This window comes from Toxotes jaculatrix, chromosome 2 (genome assembly GCF_017976425.1).
Source record: "Toxotes jaculatrix isolate fToxJac2 chromosome 2, fToxJac2.pri, whole genome shotgun sequence".
Classification (NCBI taxonomy): Eukaryota; Metazoa; Chordata; class Actinopteri; family Toxotidae; genus Toxotes; species Toxotes jaculatrix.
The window spans coordinates 19,457,837-19,474,789 of record NC_054395.1 but is presented as its reverse complement, the minus strand read 5'-3'; the positions used below and the strand labels follow the sequence as shown (position 1 = coordinate 19,474,789).

At 40.0% G+C, this 16,953-nt stretch overlaps 3 protein-coding genes across 4 annotated transcripts; 2 read left to right on the top strand and 1 right to left on the bottom strand.

Moving 5' to 3' along the window:
- Window positions 1–428: 428 nt before the first annotated feature.
- capza1b (capping actin protein of muscle Z-line subunit alpha 1b) lies at window positions 429–3,683 on the bottom strand. Its single transcript, XM_041051100.1, has 10 exons — window positions 3,557–3,683; window positions 2,310–2,373; window positions 2,111–2,162; window positions 1,915–1,978; window positions 1,629–1,835; window positions 1,466–1,545; window positions 1,258–1,336; window positions 1,074–1,145; window positions 840–902; window positions 429–684 (listed from the first exon to the last, which is right to left on the bottom strand). The coding sequence occupies exons 1-10, from the start codon at window positions 3,593–3,595 to the stop codon at window positions 544–546; spliced, it is 861 nt and encodes a 286-aa protein (XP_040907034.1). The 5' UTR covers window positions 3,596–3,683; the 3' UTR covers window positions 429–543.
- Window positions 3,684–4,124: 441 nt separating this feature from the next.
- On the top strand, window positions 4,125–12,655 carry apeh (acylaminoacyl-peptide hydrolase). 2 transcript variants are annotated; one of them, XM_041051361.1, is made up of 23 exons: window positions 4,125–4,200; window positions 4,685–4,814; window positions 4,915–5,041; window positions 5,148–5,235; window positions 5,417–5,492; window positions 5,599–5,690; window positions 6,327–6,401; window positions 6,520–6,657; window positions 6,782–6,873; window positions 6,969–7,009; window positions 7,213–7,334; window positions 7,553–7,613; window positions 7,703–7,800; window positions 7,967–8,018; window positions 8,147–8,235; window positions 8,418–8,556; window positions 9,472–9,555; window positions 9,928–10,008; window positions 10,565–10,653; window positions 10,920–11,110; window positions 11,450–11,552; window positions 11,644–11,750; window positions 11,844–12,655. In XM_041051361.1, the coding sequence occupies exons 1-23, from the start codon at window positions 4,189–4,191 to the stop codon at window positions 11,947–11,949; spliced, it is 2,193 nt and encodes a 730-aa protein (XP_040907295.1). In that variant the 5' UTR covers window positions 4,125–4,188; the 3' UTR covers window positions 11,950–12,655. The 2 variants fall into 2 exon arrangements, with proteins under 2 accessions (XP_040907295.1, XP_040907285.1); XM_041051351.1 differs by lacking the exon at window positions 4,125–4,200 and having other exon boundaries at window positions 4,527–4,814.
- On the top strand, window positions 11,873–16,747 carry tlr9 (toll-like receptor 9). Its single transcript, XM_041051338.1, has 4 exons — window positions 11,873–11,951; window positions 12,898–12,956; window positions 13,260–16,232; window positions 16,348–16,747. The coding sequence occupies exons 2-4, from the start codon at window positions 12,954–12,956 to the stop codon at window positions 16,552–16,554; spliced, it is 3,183 nt and encodes a 1,060-aa protein (XP_040907272.1). The 5' UTR covers window positions 11,873–11,951; window positions 12,898–12,953; the 3' UTR covers window positions 16,555–16,747.
- Window positions 16,748–16,953: the final 206 nt, after the last annotated feature.

The window sequence follows — 16,953 nt, the reverse complement described above, 5'->3', positions numbered from 1 at the left end:
GAAAAATCATATTCCCCTATCCAAAATCAATCCCTGATATGTGATGATGTGCTTAATTTCTCTCATCAGCTGGCTTGTGCAGTTCTGGTTTTTGTACCTGTGTGCTGAGATCTCCACTGTGACATAATCACAGCTCTGCATCAGTTTGACAAAGAAAAAATGGAACCTCTGACACCTGAATCTAGGGAGAGGTGTGCAATTCCTTAAACAGCTGAAAGAAGATTTACTCCTTTACTGTAGCAGTCCTGAGCACAGCCCTGCACACTGACCCAACACAACTCATTCACAACGCTACCAGAAGGAACCAGTTTCTCCAAACCATGATTATCTCCATAACTTCTGCAACTTCCTTATAGCAGACAGATATCTGTGCCTAACAGTCTGCAAATCTTCAGTTACACTTTTTTTTTTTTTTTTTTTTTTTTTTGTTAAATTTCTTGCCCCATACTGACATAGTTTTGCTTTGGTTAGTCCTTGCGCATGTATAGGTGGGTTGTAGGACAAGAGGAGCTTGGGTCTCCCTGGTCAGTCCCTGACCTTCCACTAGGCATTCTGCATCTCCTTGCCAATTTTGTAACTTAGGATCTTATTCCAGTCGATCTTTGTGCGTGTGACAGGCAGCTGACGACGGAGGGCCTTAAAAGTGGTGTCAGACATGGTCTGGTAGTTCTCACTGATTGCAGTCTGAGGGCAAAAAGTGGAGGAGAACAGGTATTAAGTACAGTATATGTACATTTACTTATTTCAAAATGTTTCTTTCTATATGTTAAAAAAAAAAAAAACACCTGTTAGCTTAAACATTAGCATATAAAATGTGCAGTCAACAAAAGGTAGCTTACCTGGTAGTCATTTTCAGCATTCTCAATAATGTCAACAAATTCCTTGGCTGTCTGGCTTTCATTCTGTTTCAAAAACACAAATATAGTCATCACCCTTTATCCATACATGCATGACCTCCTTTGAATATACCCGATGCTGACACAGCCAGTCCACTATGTAAGAAAAGTAGGGTTTAAGCTATGCTGAAAGACTGCTCAAGTGTGTTTGTGGTTATCTCTCAAATCTTTACTTACAGTCACAGGTATTGATTCTTCTACCTCCTTATGACTAACCAGCTGCACATTCCCATCTTCATAATAGTGCACCTGGAGACAGAGAAGAACTTAATTTGTAAGCTGATGTTTTTTTTCTTGTATATAAACATATCTCCTTGGCTTGCTATTATTTCTGCAGATGTGCACACTGAGTTGAATTTACCTGGATTTTCAACACTCCCACCACCTGAGCAGTGGACTGACCAATGGTAAGCTTCCACTCTGACCTACAGCGACCATTCCTGTGTTAAAGAAATGAAGAGAAAACTTCCATTACTATCAGACAGCAGCATCAAGAAAGTTTAGAAAACCGGGAGACCAATTGTTCCTGATATGTTTACAAACAGCTGTTTGCAGGGAGGTCGCTATACCAGAAGTTTTTAGGTTGAAACTGATGTCCCTCAATGCAGGCTATGATAGTTTGCTGACCATCAACCGTTTTCCCATATACCTGCAAACACACACATGGTATGGGTAAAATGTAGTCTGCATTGCTTAAATTACACATTTTGTCACATTTTTTGAGTGGCTTACTGTGCAGACTCCAGTAGGGTAGTGCTCTTTGACATAGGCACTAAGGGCAGTATCACAGGCATCTCTCCAGCTTCTCAGGGCCATATCTCCTTCATATGGCTGAACGTCGCTCACCTCTTTTCTTAGGTGATCGAAGCGGAATGACAAACGGTTGCGTGGGTCCAGGAAACGTCCCTGTCCCAAGTCACCATGCTCTGTAATCAGGACCTATAAAGAAGGGAGAACAACAGACTGATAAAGTCTGGCTCATACACTTGCTTAGGAAAGACTTAATGATGAAACATACCGGCTCATCGTAGCCCTCTAGTTTGGCAGGCGTAAACTGATCCATGTTGTACTGGGCAAAGGAGCTAGACAAACAGAATGGGCAGAAAGGTACTCAGACATTCATAATATGAAATCAAGATGCTTTCAAAAATGCCTAACAAATAATGAATGAGTAATTGAGTTTTTGATGTCACCTGTAATTGAATGTTACTTACTGTGAAGCCCCCTCCCTGAGGAGGTTGTCATTATTCAGAAGAAGCCGCACATCTAGCAAGACAAAAAGAAACCACTATTTGCGTAGTGCTCTTAAGAGACAAAACAATGGGCTCTGCATTAGTAACAAAGGCAAAGTAACGTAGCTTACACCTAATATAAATTCACTATCACAAACACCTTGCCACAGCTAGTCCTTACCATTGAAGACCTCATTGAACTCTCCCGGGGGGGCATGAGTCACGAAGTTGGCCGCTATGCGGACCTATTGAAGCAAATTGAAAGCAATCAGTTAATTCAGCAATCATGATAATACGAGCTGTCACTCAATCAGCAGAAAAACAGACACTACAGACTAAAACCAATAATTAATATGACTTGATTATGGGTTTTAGATTTGTTTTATTAAGCAAAACGAATCTATAATCACGCTCAAACAAGAAAATGTAATTTTTTACCCAACTAGCCGATAACACAATTTACTAAATAATCATGCACTTCAGAGATTATAGTTGATAAATTTTAATTCCAGACTTTGTCATTTAGAGGGGAATGCTTCCCAAGGAATAAACTTCAAGACACTGTAAGAACTGCACCACTCCACTGCAGAATGGACTCACAATGAATCTGAAACGACTTGTCTAGGCTAAGTGTCATATCTCTGTCATGTCAAGTCATCACCCTGCCCTCAATTGTCCCGCTCACAATCAACAGACCTTTAATCTTAAATGTCTTTTGATGTTATCAGGACAATGTTGCCAGTCTTGTTTCTGGCTTTGAAATCGCTCTGTTTCTGCTCAGATAGTTGTCGTGTAGGGCACACGGAACATGAAATTGTATTCACCTTTCCTAGCCCACGCAAAGTCTGTCATTCATAATAATTTGAGCCTTGCCTCCAGCTGCCACTGGTATTACGGAGAGTGTCGCAATCAGGATCCATCTAAACTGTAGGCACACATATCCTGATCTCAAGCCATGCGAGGCTAACAAGTATTTGAGCTGCAACTGAATCTGTTTGACCCAGAAATCCAAAGCAAAGTAACGTTAGCCGCTAACGTTAGCTAACCTTATATGAGAGGAATACGTAGCCCACACTGTAATTATTGCAAACTACTGTAGACATTGCAGCGCGACTTTTGGAGGTGCATCGGCAATCTATGTCTATTAATTTAGTTATAACCACTGAAAAGTTTTCAGTACAAGTGTCCAGTGGTTGAACCCCTCTATCGGTGTTCTATTCAGACGCTAGCCAACTGTAAGCTTTAACCAACATTGGCTAGTTAGCTAATCGTAGTCTAAAAACACAAGTTTATCATTTGGATGCTTGACCAAAAACTGCCATTCTTTCTCCAATAAATAACCGTTCACTCGTGTGAACATAACACATGAGTAGCTCTCTACAAATAGGAGAAACTGACACTGAATAAAGAATAAAATAATCTCCCAACCTTCTCTTCATCTGACAGCGGCTCCTCAAAGTCAGCCATCTTGGCTCTTTGTGACCCCACCTACCTCAGCTGACTGGCAGAACCAGTGCGGAGAACCCGACTAACACAAAGTTATTTAGAAATATGCCCTGCCAAAATACATTTATAACTGTGCTCCGACAATAAATGCCACTTTCTGAAATTAATAGGTATGCACTGGCACAAAAGAAAATAGTCTACACACTATTATTCGCAACACAAGAGGGCGTTAAAAGCTCAGTTATTTTATTTGTCTACTTCTTCCCTTTGGGTGTTGCAGAGGTGATTTGCCTACAAAATAAAAGCACAGGCATGTCTTACTGCCTTAATAGGTTGTTTGTTGTGGCGGAAAACATTCCAATTTGTCTTGCACATGTTGTAGACTGTTGTATTCGATTTATTCGTTCATATTGGTCATTTATATTTTCCAGAATTTTCTTTTTTGATACATCCGGGAACTGTTGAAGAGAGGTGGATTTTATTTTCTAAGATGCAAGAGGAAGTTGTAAGAGGTATTGCGTTTAGTTTTTGGCTAGCTTTGTACTAAAACACCTACTTCATTGTGTTTTCAACGGGTTTGCATTTGCGGACCAGCGACACACACCGTCTCTACCATGGAGTCACAGGTTAGATTAAACTTAACTGGCTACTTGAACAGATAACATACTCTGCCAACATAAACCTTAGCTATGAAGGCACAAATGTTTAGCTTGCGTTAATGACGCTGTCACTGTTTTTTGAATAACACTGTTAGCTGAATAACTGAGGTAACATTAGCTTTCAAGTCAAGCTAGCAGACGGACTCCGGTCCGGTTGTTTGGTGTCAGCTGCTACAGGAAGTTCCTGGTCAAATTAAATCCGCCACTATTAGAAACAAACAAACTAGCTTGTTCACTCGGTTGCTTTGTTAGCCGCCCAGCATTCGCCTGATTGTATTGCATTGCGAATTAGATCAACTGACCTCTGGTTTTGGTGGTAAACTGTGTAAACAATTTGAACTTATGAATGACCGGCTAGCTTCCTAGCTAGGACATGAAGAAGGCATTGTTCGTGGTGAGACAGTTTGTGTCACTGAGACGTAGTGTGAGTTACTCTGCTGCGTGTTGTCAGGTGGTTACCAACCCTGAGGAAATTGCCAGGCTCTACAGAGAACTCAGCCTCTTCCCTTCTTTGAGCAGAGCAGATGTGGGACCTGTCATCACCTCTCAGTATGGAGGCAAATACAGCAACATCTACACAGGTGTGTGTCTGTGCCATACTAAGATGCTCAGGTATTAGGTTGTTCATTGAAAATGATAACATTTTATGTTGCCTCATTTTATGTTTCCTTTCCTCTGCAGAATGGAGCCAGCGTGATCTGGAGAGGAATGAGAATGTCAAGTTTTGCCGGCAGTACATTGTATTCCACGATGATAAGTCGGTGGTCTACTCTGGAGCTTCAGGAAACTGCACTGAGATCAAAGGAGAGTATGTAGCATTTTGTCATTTTGTCTGGAGTGGAGTAAGAGACATTCTCCTAGACCCAGTCCTGAGCAAACTCAACAGTGTCTCACCAATGTGTTTCTCCTGTCAGGGTGCTAAGTAAGGATTCCCCTTCGGGTGAAATGAAGGCTGTTGTCAGAGAGTGCGCAGTCAAAGGGGAGGACAAACAGTTTCTGGAGGTGTGTGAGTGTCTTTATAGCTCAGAAAGGCTCACCCATTATGAAAAATGTCTTTGTTCCACTGTACTTATTTATTGCCTCCACTATGGTGCTCGTCAGTATATTTGCTCTTCTGCATTTTGCATTGTGAACCTGAGATCTTTGAGCTCTATCTTCCCCTGATTTCTTTACGACCCCATAGATCTGGAGTAAAAACATCAAGATGAAGAGCATCGATCTAACAGCCTTAAAGAAGCATGGAAAAGTCTATGAAGATGGTGAGTTATCTGCACTTAAAATCCTCATTTTATGTTAACCCGTTTCTTATAAATGTCTTTTACCTGTTCTAGAACAGGTGTTAATCACACTATTTTGCATTCTTAGAGCAGTTTGGCTGCTTGGTTTGGTCCCACTCTGAGACTCACCTCTTGTATGTGGCGGAAAGAAAGAGACCCAAGGCAGAATCCTTCTTCCAGGTCTGTCAGCAGAACTGGCTATGAACTTAAATCAACACTGAATCACATGGGGCACCGCTGCAGTATTCTCTATAGGTTGAGACTTTCAGGCATGTTGATATTGCATGATTTCAATGCAAATTTTGTGTTTAGTACTGCCCAAAGCATAGGAGACTTTTTTAAAAGTAGTTTTAGTAGAGTTTTGGTACAAGCTATTCTGTGGTTTTCTGTAATGAATTTGGATTGAGGATTCAATTGGAAATAGAAAAGAAAGCTTTAAATACTGTTGTTTCTGTATGATGCAAAATTACTTCCACTCCATACACAGTTACCAAACCGGATCAACTATATATCAAAGGTTGTTGCATGGCATTGAAAGGCACCTTATTGCTCAACCGTAACAACACTGCTAACTGGCACATTTTGCAAATGGTTTCATTTTGAATGCATCCGAGGTATTTTCCATTACATTTCAAAAGCACAGCACCTTGACAACACTCATTGGAATGTGGCCATGACAAGAGTGTTTTCTGCCCTGTATGTGATTTAGTGTTGACTCACCTTTTACTGTAACTCATTGTACTGTTAGAATTTGTATAATGAAAAGGTAAAAGTTAATAAATTGTTGTTGTTCTGTGTCTCTTTTTCTGCTTATAGACTGTGTCACCAGAGTTGTCTTCTATTGGGGATGAGGAAGAGACTATGAGAGTGGACAAAAAGGAGACTGTAAAAGTAAATTAATACTATTCGGAAAACAAAACATTTGATCTATTCAAAGATTAATTCAGCATTCTTAGGTTACGTTCCTCTAGCTTAAGTTGTTGTGCTATTTAAAAAAAAAATCCTGCAGGGGGAGCAGTTTGCTTTCTACGAGGACTGGGGAGAGGCACTGGTTAGTAAGAGCTGTCCAGTGCTTTGTGTTTTGGACATCGAGGGTGACAACGTCTCTGTGCTGGAAGGAGTGCCTGAAAATATCTCACCTGGACAGGTTAGTACAATGATTTGCAATGATGAGTGGTTTTGTTTTAATATTTTTCCATTTCTAGTGTTCTCATACTGTTTTGTTTTTGCTCTCTCTTGGTTGGGCTGCCACTCTGTCTCTGTCTCTGCAGGCATTTTGGGCCCCAGGTGACACAGGTGTGGTGTTTGTAGGCTGGTGGCATGAGCCTTTCAGACTTGGCCTCAAGTACTGCCCCAACAGGAGGTAATTACTGTTTACACACTGATCAGAGTCGGAATTAAAGCTGGACTGTTAGAACTTTCCTCAGCAAGGCTCACAGGCTCCCTCTTCTCTGTCAGGTCGTCTTTATTCTATGTGGATCTTACTGGTGGGAATTGTGGTAAGTGAATACTCGTTCATTTGGACCATCTAAGTCTATTATACATATTTAATAAGCATGATCCAGGTAAGCTAAGGCATGATGAGCAATGTGACTCAAATCTGAATTTCATACAGATTTATGTGTTTCACACCAGGCAACTAGTTTAGTGTAAAATTCCTCAAGATTGCAGATGTTCACGTGTATTTGTTTGTGTCCCTCAGAGCAGCTGTCATCAGGCACCAGTGCAGTGTGTTCCCCCAGGCTGAGTCCAGACCAGTGTCGAATTGTCTACTTGGAATGTTCTGTCTATGGGCCTCACATGCAGTGCAGCAGGCTCTGTATGGTAAGACAGAATGGAGCCTTTTTTCCACATAAGACCCAACTACTTTCCCTTCTTTACAAAATGATTTGTTTTCGATTCCACATAATTGGTTAGAATGGATGTTTCTTCACACAATTCACCCTCTTGTACTTTTGTATTCTGTGACATTTTTGTTGAAGCAGAAATACATTTGGGTACTCACATATGCTTTTCTCTGTGCTTGCATATTTTATTTCTAGTATGACTGGTACACTAAGAAGACCTCAGTGGTGGTGGATGTGGTACAGCGACCTGGAGAAGGTAAGGAATACTTGGCAATCACATGGATGGTCCTTTTTTCACTGTATATAAACCTTATCATGTTTGTCTGGATTGCTGTGGCTTTACAGATGGCTTTACTGGTATCTACAGCTCTCAGTTGTCCCCTCAATGCTGGTCTGCTGATAGTCAGCGCATTATCATAGCTTGTCCTCAGCGCAGCCGCAAGGTACAGTCAACTCCTGGACAATAGCTTGTTAGTTGACAACAATTAGACAATAAAGGTTGCTGTTTTTTTCTGGATTTTTTATGCTTACAAAGTGTTTTGACTGAAAATGTTGTTTTCATGTGTTTTTTTCTTTACCTGAAAAAAGTTGTTATGATCTCTCTTGTAGGATCTGTTGATGGTGGATATAAGCACAGGGAGCATCACCTCTTTGACTTCAAGTGAGTTACTAGACACATTTATCTGACGCTTGGGTTTAGTCAATGTAGTTTACCATAGCAGTGTCCTGGGAGAGCTTGAACAGGTTAATGTCAGCCCATGTCTAATGATCCTCCTTGTTTGTATACAGAGTCTGACGGTGGTAGCTGGTGTCTGCTGAACATAGAGAGAGATCTGATGGTGGTCAGCTACTCCTCTCCAAACTGTCCTCCAAGTCTGGTAGGATCAGTGTTTTCATTAGGAATTGTCTTTGTTTAAGTATTCATATTATGAGTTATAGTACATATTAAGCATGCTGTTACATTAATGGAATATTTGTACTCTTTTACACAAAAAAATTAAACTTCACAAGATGGACAATCTACTCTGTTTGCTTATTGCAATGTAATTTCTATGTCCAGAGGGTTGGTTTCCTTCCAGCCAGGGATTCTCAGGAAGAAGTGGTGTGGGTTACTTTGGAAGACTCTCAGGTGCTGCCAGATATCTCTTGGCAGATCTTGAATTTCAGCCCTCCCCCAGAGCAGGACAACACTCAGTACCGTAAGAACACACATTCTTCCTTTTTAAAGTAGACAGGAGTCCTTGCAGAAGGACATAAAAATACGTATTTTCTTTTCTTGAAGGGATGCAGTTAGTTTTGTCCACTCTCCATTTTGTTTCACATATATAAAGAGTGTAGAATATGTAAGAAACACCTCTACAGGCACTGTAGACATTGCCACTACTATCTAGATTCAAGATTTAAGATATTTATAATTTATAAGTTTATTGTAATTTCCACCTGTAACACACCGAGTCAAAATACTGAACTCTGGCTTGGTTCAGCAGCAGTAGGTAATACTAATAAAGATAATAACTAACAATAGCCATAACAATAGTAAACAAGCAATAATAATCTAAAAATTGTAGCATTCCCTGAGAGGTGTATTGCAGTGAATATATAGTAAACAGCAGGCAGTGGCAGCATTAAAGGATTAAGGATAAAGTGCACAGCAACAGTAAAGTGCATATACATAGTTCAACACCTTTCTGACAGAATCCACAAAAGTTGTAACTATGATATCTCAAAAGTAAGACCTATGGCAAAGTTATCAAATTGGATTACATTAGCTTTCACAGGTTTACCTAATAAACTGGGCAGGAAGTATATATAATATTTGGGGCTATACATAAAGTTAACAGTTGACTGCCTTTTAAAGAATGGACATAGGCAAAATTTAATAATCATGGCGTTTAACATATTTATCAACAGATTTGTTTGTTTGATTTGCTAAAAGTACATTTTTCTATAAAATAGTAATAAATGATATGCCAATATAAGTAATGTTTACAGGAGAAGGTTTCTGAGGTGACTGCTTAGTTTTACGAAGGGTTGGAAGATTTTTGTGCTTATGGGACGCAAGTAGAACAGTGCATGTTATCTTAATAGTACTAATTCATTTTTCTATGTTCTAGCTGGCCTTGATTTTGAAGCTTTGTTGATCAAACCAAAGGAGGTGAAGGATGGAGTGAAGCTGCCTCTAATTGTCACTCCTCATGGTTGGTCACTCTCATGATTGTTCTGTTGTCATTTCTTCTTTCTAGTGCAAACAACATGTAAAGAGCTACTGCTACAGATAAGATTGGCATTGGAAACAGTGGTTACTATGACAATAGTGCCTTCAATGGCAGAGTGTTTAATGATATTCTCAAAACCAAGCAAGGTCTTTTGTAACACAGCTCACAGTACAGTAATATTTTTCATATATTTTAATTTATGTGCAAATTAGTGTCTGACATTTATGCATCTGCAGGACTAAGTTAACAAAGATATGTAACATTTGATGCAAACTGTCAGTCTGTATGATACATAAACATAACCTGTTTTTTTTGTTTTGTTTTGTTTTGTTTTGTTTTGTTTTGTTTTGTTAGGGGGTCCCCACTCAGTGATTGTAGCTGAGTGGCTTCTGTCCTCCTCTGTGCTGTGCAGGATGGGCTTTGCTATATTGCTGGGTAAGTTCATGTGTGATACCTGCTCAGAGGACAAGCATCCATCATAAGAAAATAGAATATATACTCTGTATGTAAAAGAGGATGAGAAAGGCTCACAATCTGTCTTCTACAGGTGGATTATAGTTTCACGTATGATTTGGTTACTTTGCTAGGGTTGGTTTGGCTAGAGAAGGTATTTAATATACACATTTGAAGCCTCATCAAGACACTTTTTCACTACATTTTTTTCCTATCATTGCAAGAGCTCTCATGTGCATTAGGTACATGCTGCAAATTATAGTTTGGTGTTGCCTGGTACATTTATCTAAAGAGAAATTACTTTCATTGCAGAACTATTCTAGCTGGTGGACCGCTGATAACTGTGTGTCAACTTGAAACTTTTAGCCTAGTTTTCAAAAATTGCAAGGCCGTACTTGCTGTTCAAGGGCTTGCAGTATGTTCAGTTTCATGTGTCCGTACAAAAATACATCGCAATATCTAGCCATAGCCATAGCCATAGCCATCATACATAGATAGTAATGTGTTTTTGGGTTTGGTTGCTTAATTTTTTTTTCAGTGAACTATCGTGGCTCACTTGGATACGGTCAGGACAGTATCCTCTCACTGCCTGGCAATGTTGGCAACCAGGATGTCAAAGATGTTCAAGTAAGGACAAAAAAGAACCACAATTGCGGTTTAAAACAATAGATCTATAGTTTTTGAAGTCATGAATTTGAGTGTCTTCTGCTCCTACTAGTGAAGATTATGCTATAGAGTCAGTCGGTTTCTATAATTCATTTATGCTAGTTGTCGTAGTTTCTGTCGAATCATCTCTCAGAAGTATACATAACTCCTCCAGATTCTGATTTGCTGTTCTCCATATGTCCTTCAAATGTAGTCTTACAGTTTTTCCATGTGTTTCTTCCCACCAGTTTGCTGTTGAAAGTGTTCTGAAAGGTGGCGAGTTTGACATGCAGAAGGTGGCAGTTTCTGGGGGCTCTCATGGTGGTTTCCTGGCCTGTCATCTGATTGGCCAGTACCCAGGATTCTACAAGGCCTGTGTGGCTCGCAACCCTGTCATCAACTTGGCATCGATGATTGGCAGCACAGACATCCCAGACTGGTATGTCTTGGCATTTACGTTCCCACACTCTTGCCTGTATTTTATTTATTTATTTATTTTTTTTGGGTAACTTTTTCTGCGACGGTGTCAGTTGTGGACGACTACACATTTGTGGTTTTTTATCATTGGCATCTCTGACACAGCATCTCTGACATTCCCCTCTGACAGCTGTGAGTGAGTGGGATAAAGGGCATGTGTCTGCCTCACTGCCAGGGAAGGAAGTGTTCAATAATGCACACAAACACTGCAGGAACAAAAGACCTCAAAGCCATTCAGTGATTTTTTTTATTTTATTTTTTAAAATTTCTTCCTGTCAGTGTTTAACTATGGATTTTGTAGGTGCATGGTTGAGGCTGGCTACAACTACAGCCCAGACTGTTTACCTGACCCTGCTGTTTGGGAACAGATGTTGAACAAGTCCCCCATTAAATACGCTCCACAGGTATGAGGGTTTCTTAGTATACATCGTGACTCTGTGCATGTGACTTCATTGGTGTTGTTACACACAGCAGTAACATTGGTCTCTCATTTAGGTACAGACACCAGTACTTCTTACCCTAGGTGAAGATGACAAGCGTGTACCTAACAAACAAGGAATTGAATATTACCGAGCACTGAAAGCAAAGCAGGTCCCAGTCCGGTAAGCAGCTTGTTTTATTGGTTATCTCAGATATTCACTGCATGACAGGACTTTTATTGTTCATTCACTAATGTTCTGATGTGTGTTGTTTAGGTTGCTGTGGTACCCTGGAAACAACCACTCTCTCTCCAAGGTGGACGCTGAGTCCGATGGCTTTATGAACATCGCTCTGTGGATAATTCAACACTTGAGTCAGTGATGGTAAATATCAGACAGATATGTGGTAGTGTGCTAATGCTACTGTTGCTTCCAGGTAAAGCAAGCCACTACTGCACCTAAGGGATGTTATACTTCTGTTTTGAGAACAGTTTGAGGTCCAATCCAAAGCCAAAGGGTTGAATGTGCTCTCCAATCTGAACACACTTTGTTTAACTGTCCTTTACTTGTAATCCATCTGTGGCCACGGTGATTTCCACAGTTACTTTCAACAAGTGAATGGGGAAATAATAGTTCTAACACAGTACTTGAATACAAGCAGTTTTTATGCAGTTCTGATTCTTTATTTTTATTGATACTGTTCATTCTTTTTGCAGTTTTTTCATAAACACAGAAAATTAAGGGATTTTCAGTGTTTGAGGTTATATTAACAAAGGTAATTAACTTAATACTCATTTTTTTTCTGTTCACTAATAGGGTTTGGTTTAAAAAAAATCACTTTCTCTGTCTTGATTCCATGGTTTATAAGATTCAGTACACTTAATAAAGTGATTGTGAAAATAATACCAATGTGGGATGGATTTTGGATACATAACCATCTATTCAGATTTTTGAAGCAGTGGTGTATTATTTTCTTACACCTCTTTAAAGAAAATGCATTCATTGGACCATTGGAAAAAAAAAACATCTCTCTCTTCCATTTCTTTTGGTCTATTTGTGCTGTCAGAAAATCAAAGAATTGAGTAAAATGGACTATATATTCTAAAGTGATCTAAAAGACTATACTGTTTGTAAAGTCCTTTTAGTTCTTTTATAAATCACTTGAGGTGGTGTCTGTCTAATGTCCCTCATGAATTTGACTCAGGTCACATGTTTTGCATCAGTTGTCGTATGTAATACCACACGCTTTCACTTCTGCATAAATGCATCCCGTTTCTTGTCACTGCACAGTTTTAGAGACCCCTTTTCAATCTATCCCGCGCGCATCTAGATTAAAGATTGCCTCATCATCCTCCTGATTTGAATTTTAAACAAGCTCTAACTGCAATGGTAAGTACGATTATATTCTACCACAATATACTACATTTGATTGTTAGAAAATGATTAACTCTCACTATTGTAACATTAAAGAGACAGAAACGGCTGATTGTAAAGGCTTGAAAAAACCAAAGTGATTTCATTCACAGTTGTTGGAAGCCACTTTAACTCTAGTACGCTTAGAGTGATATTGTTTGACTTTACTTTATAACGTGATATTATGTGAAATGAAACTGCCTGTTCAGATTTCATTTTCTGAGCCATCAGCAAACCACTGAGATGCATTTGGTTTCTGTGTTTTTTTTTTTTCCTCAGGCTTTTTTGAAAAATATCCTCATCCTTAGTCAGCTTCTTCCATTAGTGAGGACCATAAATATCAAATTCTTCCCATGTGACACTGATGACAATGTCACCACAGTAGACTGCTATGGAAGATCACTCAAGCATGTCCCCTTCATCAAGTCTGCCACTGTAGTGTCACTCAATTTAAGTCGGACTAAGATACAACATGTGAGCCAGGGTGCTTTTACTGGCGTCCCAAATCTTCACACTCTGAAAATAATGGGGAATTGTCAGCCAGGTAAACTTAGAGCCTTAGAGGACATCTCATGCAAAATGGAGATCCACCCCTATGCCTTCAAGAGCCTACTGAAGCTTAAATTTCTGTATCTGTCAGGAAATAGTCTCACCTCTATACCCTCGTTACCTGAATCCCTGAGGGTTCTCGACCTACAAAATAATCGGATCTTCCACATTACCGACCCATTAAAAACTCCAAATCTCGAAGAGCTCTTCCTCACCAGGAACTGCTTTTATGCAAACCCTTGCAACCAGTCTTTTTACATCAGCGAGAGGGTTTTCAGAGAGCTCAATAAACTCAAAAACCTTACATTAGGGTATAATAATTTGACAGCTGTACCTAAAGGACTGCCACCCTCACTGGAGAGTCTGGATTTAAAAGAGAATACAATTACAGAGATCTTAGAGGGAGCATTTGCCAACCTGACTATGCTCAAGAGTTTGAATTTGGAGTGGAACTGCCAGCGTTGTGACCATGCAGCGAGGCCCTGTTTTCCTTGCCCAAAAAATCTCCCTCTACATCTCTATCCAAACTCACTGTATGCCAGGAACAGCTCCATCACCTACCTAAGCTTGAGGGGCAACTCTCTTAAAACATTTCCAGAGGGCCTTTTCAGGCCTTTGAAGAGTTTACAGAGATTGGACCTCTCTGACAACCTCCTGGCATTTGCTATACAAAATGGTACCTTCTTCACAGAGCTGAGGGGCCTCACTTGGATTAGCCTTATCTACAACTATGAACCACTGTGGACATTTGATGAACTGATCCTCTCCCCACACATTGACAATATATCTGGTCTACAATATCTTCTTCTGAGTGGTAACTTTTTCCACAGGATTTCAAGTCAGAGCCTTAATGTTCTGTCTAAGCTTAAAAATCTAAAGAGACTAGAACTTAGAATGAACTTCATTAATACTTTTAACCCGACAGCTCTGAAACAGTCACCATCTCTCATTCTTATTGACCTCTCCCAAAACATGCTTAATTTCCTTCCATGCTGCTCTGGTCCATCCTCTGAGATTGTGGCACAGAAAAGTTGTCAGAACCAGAACTTGTATACACATAATTTTGGTGACCAACCCCTTATTGTAAGAGATCGAGAAGTCACTTTTGGAAATGAGATCTGGGAATTCAACCAGTCAAGTTTGCTGGAAATGTTGGAGGATAATGCGTCACTATTTCCGTCCCTATGGGACTTTAGAAACCATTTCTGCCACCATAAATTAACATTTGACCTGTCTCAAAATGACATTCTGTCTCTTAACAAACATGTGTTTATAGGCATGGAAAATGCTGTTTGTTTAGACCTTTCCTTCAATTATATGAGCCAGGCATTGACAAGTGGGGAGTTTGATGCCATGAAGAATTTAGTTTTTCTTAATCTGTCATACAATAGGCTTGATCTTTATTACAAAACTGCTTTCAGTGAGCTTAAAAATACTCTGAAGGTATTAGATGTTAGTAACAATGACTTTCACTTCAAAATGAGGGGCATGGGCCATCGTTTTGAGTTCCTTCAACATCTGACCAACTTGGAAGTCCTAAGTCTAGCTAACAATGGCATTGGGATGAGAATAAATCAAAGGCTGATCAGCAGCTCTGTGAAGTACCTCTACTTCAATGGAAATCACCTAGACATAATGTGGGAATCTGATAACAATAAATACACTCATTTCTTCCAAAACCTGACAAGCCTCATCTACCTGGACATCTCCAACAACAATCTGATGTCAATCTCACCAGAAGTACTGTGCAACTTCCCAGGAAACATTCGGGCCCTGAGCATTAGCGACAATCTGCTGATCTATTTCCCATGGCAGAACATCTCAGCACTCAGCAATTTATATCATTTGGACCTCAGTCAAAATTCTCTATTTTTTTTGCCTCATGAAGTAATAGAATTTGGAGCCAATTTGTCTTTCTTGGACCTCAGTCACAATTACCTCAGTTTTATTCCTGAGGATTTCTTCAGAAAAGCAAAATCCTTGCAATATCTGTACCTCAGCCATAATCGGATCAAAGAAATTAACCATCAATATCTCCCTGCCCCCTTTAAAAATGGTAGTGCCCTTCAAAAACTCACCTTGCATGCTAACCCCTTTAAATGTGACTGTGATACATCTTGGTTTGCAGACTTCTTGCGTACTACTCCAGTACAGATTCCTTATCTCACAACACATATACACTGTGAATTCCCAGAGTCACAACAGGGCATGAGTGTACTATCTATGGACCAGCGTTCCTGCCAGGACATATATGGAAGCTTTGCCTTCCTTGTTTGTTCCTTCTTGGCTGTGACATTCACCGTTCTACCCATCCTGAAGCATCTCTATGGCTGGGATATGTGGTATTGCTTACAGGTGCTTTGGGCAGGATATAAAGGCTATTCCCAGCTGGCTGGTACTGATTCAGAGTATCACTATGATGCTTTTGTGGTGTTTGACACCACAAACCAGGCCGTGAGGGATTGGGTCTACAACGAGCTAACTGTCAATCTGGAGAACTCGGGTCACAGGAAATTTTGCCTCTGTTTGGAAGAGAGGGACTGGATTCCTGGGCTTTCGTGTATTGAGAATCTACACAATGCTGTCTATAACAGCATGAAGACAGTGTTTGTGCTGTCCAGTGGTTTTAATGGCGGTGAGACAGTGAATGGTGTGATCCGCCAGGCTTTCTTCATGGTTCAGCAGCGACTTCTGGATGAGAAGGTCAGTAAAATTTACTTTTTACTTACATGCGCATTTTGTGGATGTCACCCCCTGTGAGTTGTTACCATGTTTTCACAACAACAAAAAAATATATCTTTGATTATATCCAAATAAGGTGGATGCAGTTGTGCTGGTTCTGTTGGATGAGATGTTTCCCAAACTGAAGTACCTTCAGCTGAGGAAGAGGTTATGCAGAAAGTCTGTGTTGTCCTGGCCGAGAAACCCAAGGGCCCAACCCCTTTTCTGGAATCGAATGAGAATGGCATTGTCGTCAGATAACCTCAAATCTTATGACAACAACATAAGTGAAAGTTTTATATGACTACATTTTAACTGCTGATAGTGAGCACTGAGGTGGAAAAAAGCCTTTCCTGTTCCCGTTACCTCACTCTGTCAAAGCTACCCCCTGATTAATGATGTCTCTTCCATGTAAATGTTTTACTTTTCTTTTTTTTGTGTTCTGTTGTTTTATCTGACTTGTGTGCTCTGTAGGTTTTTTTTTATATTAATTTTTCTTTTTTAGGGCCCGAGCACCGAGTGGTGCGAAGGCCCTATTGTTTTTTTAGTGTTTATTATTATTAGGGCCCGAGCACCGAGTGGTGCGAAGGCCCTATTGTTTTTGTAATGTTTATTATTATTATTATTAGGGCCCGAGCACCGAGTGGTGCGAAGGCCCTATTGTTTTTGTAATGTTTATTATTATTATTAGGGCCCGAGCACC

Excerpts from the sequence above, each read along its gene's own strand:
- capza1b (XM_041051100.1), bottom strand. The coding sequence starts at position 3,595 with ATGGCTGACTTTGAGGAGCCGCTGTCAGATGAAGAGAAG. Across the intron at positions 1,146-1,257 it reads TGGGAGTGTTGAAAATCCAG|GTGCACTATTATGAAGATGG; the intron begins GTAAATTCAACT and ends CTCTGTCTCCAG. Across the intron at positions 903-1,073 it reads AAGAATCAATACCTGTGACT|AATGAAAGCCAGACAGCCAA; the intron begins GTAAGTAAAGAT and ends TTTTTGAAACAG.
- apeh (XM_041051351.1), top strand. The coding sequence starts at position 4,607 with ATGAAGAAGGCATTGTTCGTGGTGAGACAGTTTGTGTCACTGAGACGT. Across the intron at positions 5,691-6,326 it reads AGGCAGAATCCTTCTTCCAG|ACTGTGTCACCAGAGTTGTC; the intron begins GTCTGTCAGCAG and ends TTCTGCTTATAG. Across the intron at positions 11,751-11,843 it reads GCAAAGCAGGTCCCAGTCCG|GTTGCTGTGGTACCCTGGAA; the intron begins GTAAGCAGCTTG and ends TGTGTTGTTTAG.
- tlr9 (XM_041051338.1), top strand. Across the intron at positions 16,233-16,347 it reads AGCGACTTCTGGATGAGAAG|GTGGATGCAGTTGTGCTGGT; the intron begins GTCAGTAAAATT and ends TATCCAAATAAG.